At 40.2% G+C, this 5068-nt stretch overlaps 1 protein-coding gene across 2 annotated transcripts in view; it reads right to left on the reverse strand.

Moving 5' to 3' along the window:
* Nucleotides 1-1060: 1060 nt before the first annotated feature.
* The window catches only part of anks6 (ankyrin repeat and sterile alpha motif domain containing 6), a 17518-nt gene continuing 13510 nt past the window's right edge, over nt 1061-5068 (reverse strand). The window contains exons 11-17 of one of the 2 annotated variants that reach the window (XM_015374957.1): nt 4317-4511; nt 4057-4219; nt 3780-3970; nt 2220-2409; nt 2074-2141; nt 1871-1987; nt 1061-1746 (exon numbers count right to left, since the gene is read on the reverse strand). In XM_015374957.1, the coding sequence (XP_015230443.1) occupies nt 1528-1746; nt 1871-1987; nt 2074-2141; nt 2220-2409; nt 3780-3970; nt 4057-4219; nt 4317-4511 (1143 nt within the window). In that variant the 3' untranslated portion in view covers nt 1061-1527. Of the gene's footprint in view, nt 1747-1870; nt 1988-2073; nt 2142-2219; nt 2413-3779; nt 3971-4056; nt 4220-4316; nt 4512-5068 lie in introns of both variants that reach the window. The other variant, XM_015374956.1, reaches the window with a different exon arrangement.

Genomic DNA, 5068 nt, shown 5'->3' on the forward strand with positions numbered 1-5068 from the left:
ATACAGTGTTTTATGTTATACTGATGAGCCATAACATAATGACTATCGACAGATCAATAGCCATTGTACAGCGTGTAAACACTCTTTTACATTTCTTTTTTTTGTTTGTTTTTACGGCATCAGTGGCTCGTTTTTTCGACAGTAGGCTGACAGGAAAGGGGAGAGACATGCGGCAAAGGACCACGGGTCAGATTCGAACCTGGGTCGGCCACGTCGAGGACTAAGGTCTTTGCAAATAGGTCATGCGCGCTAACCACTGTGCCACCTGCATGCCCACTTTTTTCACATTTCTTCTTTGGTCTCGTGTCCAAAGGAAACTGTTCCAGAGACTTTCAACCACTTTAACCTTTAGGAATTTGCTTCTAAAACCCTTTGGGGTTCCACCTGAAATTACATATGTGCATTAAAGCAATTACAGCTCCCAAACTATGTATTGGAAATACATTTGTTTGTATTTATATGACAGAAAAGCATTGAGTAATATTATTTAGGTGGGGCCACTGTTTTAAATGTCACCATGTCTAATTTATGGGTGATTAAACAAAGAAAAAAAAAGAAAAATATTTAGCCTCTGCAAACCATGAAACCCCATTTGAATCTCTGGATAAACCCTCAGACTGTATAGATCCACATTTGACTATAACTCTGTGCAGCTTAACTGAGCTTTTACCATCTTTAAAGAGAAGGCAAATTTCTCGGAATAATCCTTCCAAACAAGCAATGCCTCTTCAGTTTTTTCTCAAATTGTTCCGTTCCAAACTTTAATATTTAACCTAGAAACTAAAGTCTGACATGTACCTTAATTTGTTAAGATAAAACACTCCTGAAAAAACAGTTAAAAGTCTTTATCAAGTTAAATTATTTGGAAATTACCTCTTAACCCTTTCCTGACTGATGGGCAGCAGCTATATTCTACAGACGAATTAAACACCCGCTTTACGGAGCTGATTAAACCCACAGTGAACTGCGTCTGTCTGCTTTTTTCAAAGGGTGTACATAGCTTTAACGCTGCATCCCTCTAAAAAGAGAAATAAAGTGTCATCACTCCAAGTTATTAAGGCTAAAATAAATTTTTGAAGATGTGATCACAAAAAAAAATCTAGGTAGGAATAATTTCATTGTGTAAAAATGATGAGGACATGATGAAGAAGGAAACTTGCTCAGTTCAACAGCTTTCAAGTCAAATAAAAACAACTTATTCAGCTTTTATCTCTGCAATCACAACTTTTTACTAAGAAAGATGCTTTTATAATACATTTGTTGCACTATGCATTCAAAGGTCAGTTCTTTAAAAGTGTACCTCAGGATTTTGTCTTAATACTTCTACTTGTTCCCTTTTCCTGTTTCCAGTGAAATCAGTGAGCGTTCCCTTGATTATCAGTCCATGACAGGAGACATTTTCCAGCTTTGTATTATAAAGACACTCCAAACACGTCCGTTAATATCTGTTACTGATCAGGAACCTCTACACTTTAGCAGAAAGTCATTAATGTGGAATCCCCTAATGCAGGTCGGGCATCAAGGCGGTTATCGTTTGCTGGGGGAAGGAACCTGGTGCCTCATCCAAGTTGACGGAGCTGAATAAAAAAAGAAAAAGATGTTATGATGATTTCCCCTATGTGATCTTTGGTCAAGTGTTTGATGCTTACATCGAGACTGGCCTGGTGGCCTCGGGTTACTGGCGCTGCTACCGAACGATGACTGGAAGTTATGGATCGTCTCTTGAAGGATCTGCCTTTCGCGACCCTGTAGACGGCCAGAATCTAACGTCAGATCGCTGGGCAGCGAGTTTTTCTTACATTCTCAGTGTGATAAAGACTAAAGCACAAAGAGGTTTTAATAAAAATGGGCTGCAACGAGCTAAAGGCACCTTTCCAGCGTTGAGTTCAGATATGGCGGCTAAGATCTGCTGCCTGGGACCGTCGGTTTTGATCCCCAGCTCTCTCAGGTCTCCATCCGTTAATGTCAGGAACGCCTCCATATCCACCTGGAAGAAAATTCCAAAAAAAAATCACTTTAAAGGATGTTCAACGAAAAGAATAAACTGCATGTCAGAATAAGAAGACAGAATACCTCCTGTTCTTCAAATATAGGCTGATATTTCTCAAGAGACAGTTTCTTCAAAATGCTTGAAAGCTCATCTGGAAGAAGACCAAAAAAAAAAACTCAGAGATTGTAGGAGGAAATGATGAATGTGACGAGGCCAGTCGGGTTCTGACCTTCGTCTGTGATGGTACCGCTGCTGGAGCCCCCGCTGCTCTTGGAGCGTGGGTGAGACGATGCTGACGACAGAGAGTCGCCGGGGCCTGGAGGGATCTTTGGCGTTGGAGACGGAGAAGGGGTTAAAGTGGGCGATGTGCTCTTGGAGGTGGACGAGTTCCCAGACTGGGATCTCTTTTTCAGCTCCATCTTCTAGAGAGAGGAAAAAAATCAGAGTGCAGCCTCCATGTGGTGCTAGATAAACTCATCCTGGTCATGAATTACATTTCCTGTAGGGGCTTTCAATGATGTATTTCAACTGTAGATTTGCTAAAAAAACATATAGAAGAAACTATACTAACATGCTTAGATAACATACATCAGAAAAACAGCATCTGTAGTTATCATAGCAGGATATTTGCTGTCACGGATTGAACTTTTAAAAACCAGTACACATATTTTCAAGAGGTTAAAGGTCGGGGGCCTGGAATTAAACTTGTAGCTATCCTCTGTGAGGCTTAGTTTCATGGTGATCCTGCAGCTTCTGGTTGGTTTTTCAGGAAACCAATCAGGAATTATCACATAGTTTGTTGTTACTATAGAAAGAATATAACGGATACAATGTTGGATACAATAAATTCCTGTTGAGGGTGTTTGCAAAAAAAAGAAAAAGGCAGTAATATTTGGATCCCTTTTTTCAATGCTGGATTTATAACAGAAAAAAAGAATCAATATATTGACTGATGAACTCAAGCAGCTTGTATGTTAATGAGGAACTTTTACTTTTCTTACATTTTGCTAAAAGATCCTACTGATGTCAATTCATTTTATAGAAATATAAGCTCCAAACTCCAAAATCTTTAGTTTCTGATTTACTCTTTAACGCTCTAACCAGTCTCCTTTTCTTCAACAGGGGGCTGTTTGGCTCAGATGGATAAAGCTACCTTTAACAGCAGAGCAGTCATCTCAAACACACATTCAATTCAATTTCAATTCAGTTTATTTATAAGGCGCCATTCACAACACATGTCATCTCAAGGCACTTTACAGTTCACCAGTTCATAGTCAAATTGATTTAAAGTTTTCTATCTAAGGAAAACCAGTTGATTGCATCGACTCATTGTCTTGAATGCAATCCCTCACACTGCTGTAGCGACAGTGGAGAGGAAAAAACCCCTTTTAACAGGAAGAAAACTCCAGCAGAACCAGGCTCAGTGTGAGCGGCCATCATCAAAACTGGTTCTGGATAGGGAACAATAAATTAATTCCCAAAACTTGACACTATTTAGCATAATATCAGTGGGGTTGTGCGTTTAGATTTTGACCTGTGAGCACATTTGAGTCCCTGTTGAATTAAAAAATCCACACTGATTTCAAACCTTTGCACTTAAAGCTGTATTTTTGCATCTTTGTTTCACTCCAGATCAAGATGGCTGTTCAAATAAACCCTGAATAAAGTAGAACTGATACGATACTGATTCCGATACCAACTGTGTATGAATGTCTGACCAGAAATGTTTAAGGAATGTAACGGTGGAGCCAGTTTCATAAAAAACCAAAAAGGTGATCAGAGAACAAACCCTTCTGGAGTGGAGGTCGGAGGCCACCAGGCTGGGGTTGGACGGGATGTCAGGCAGGCTGACGGGGGATGAAGCCGACACAGGAGGCGGGTTCTGCTGTTTCTCCGCTGTTTGGGTCTTACCCTCCAGCAGACAAGCAGCTCTTTTCCGCTGGGCCGCTATCTGAGAGAGAACGCTGTCTGCGCTGCCCCCTGGTGGACCCAACATGAAAGTTCACTGGTTTGAATCAGAGAGCATAGTGGCCATTGGTTACAATTACTAACATGCTTGTTTGCACCTGAGCGGTTGTGAGACTCCCGGTTGATCCCTGCTACTCCATTTGATCCTCCAGAGGAGTGAGGAGAGTGATAGTGACCAGAATTAGAGGGTGAGGATGAGGAGGGTCCTTTAGGGATGCTCGGGAACTTAATGGACCTATTAACGACACGACTTATGGACGTCTAAAAGAAAGCAGGGATAGAAGAGGATAGCAGAAACAGACTTGAGGTTAGACACATGAACCTTATAGCTTCCAGAGGGAAACTTCTTCCCACTCACAATATCCGAGTTCCCACTGCTGTTGAGCTTCCTTTGAGGAGGCATCGGCAGGCGAGGAGCTTCGCTCTTTCCATCTCGGAGGAAATGGGAGCGGTCGGAGTTCCACGGCTCAAAGTTAGACGGAGGCAAAAAAGGAGGAATCACAGCTTTCAGTTTATCGTTTGGCAGCCGGGTCAGAGGAGCACCACTCCTCAGCTTAAGGAGAAACAAAATGCAGAACATGATTATATAATATTATACATATATTATATTATATTATATTGTTAAAGTATTCAAAATTAACCACTAACACAAATTAACCCCGTTAAAAGTTATATCCATTTCTGATCTGAAAACACACTGAACCAATGAGCAACCAGATCTTGCTGATAGACAAGGATTTAAATATCAGTAGAACCCGAAAGTTTTCCTATATCAGAGCTCCGTCTCAATAACCTGACATTAATATAAGGTCAGAAAAGGAATCCATAAAAACAATAAATCGTGTTAATGGAAAACAAATGTCATCCGGAAAACAAATCAAATATCTAACTGTAATGATTCAAATGAATTGTACTTATCTAATCAAAGACAGGTGCCTGCAGGTGCCTGCTGTCCAAGAAGTAGACAGAATAGATCTTTTTCTATAGATCTGACCCCTTTTATCTAAACTTGATTAACAATTTTCTTTATTACTGCCTAGTGCATTTAGTAATATCGGATCTGCACATGTCAAATATATATATATATATATATATATATATATATATATA

The sequence above is a fragment of the Cyprinodon variegatus genome, unplaced genomic scaffold (genome assembly GCF_000732505.1).
Source record: "Cyprinodon variegatus isolate N-32 unplaced genomic scaffold, C_variegatus-1.0 Scaffold111, whole genome shotgun sequence".
Lineage (NCBI taxonomy): Eukaryota > Metazoa > Chordata > Actinopteri > Cyprinodontiformes > Cyprinodontidae > Cyprinodon > Cyprinodon variegatus.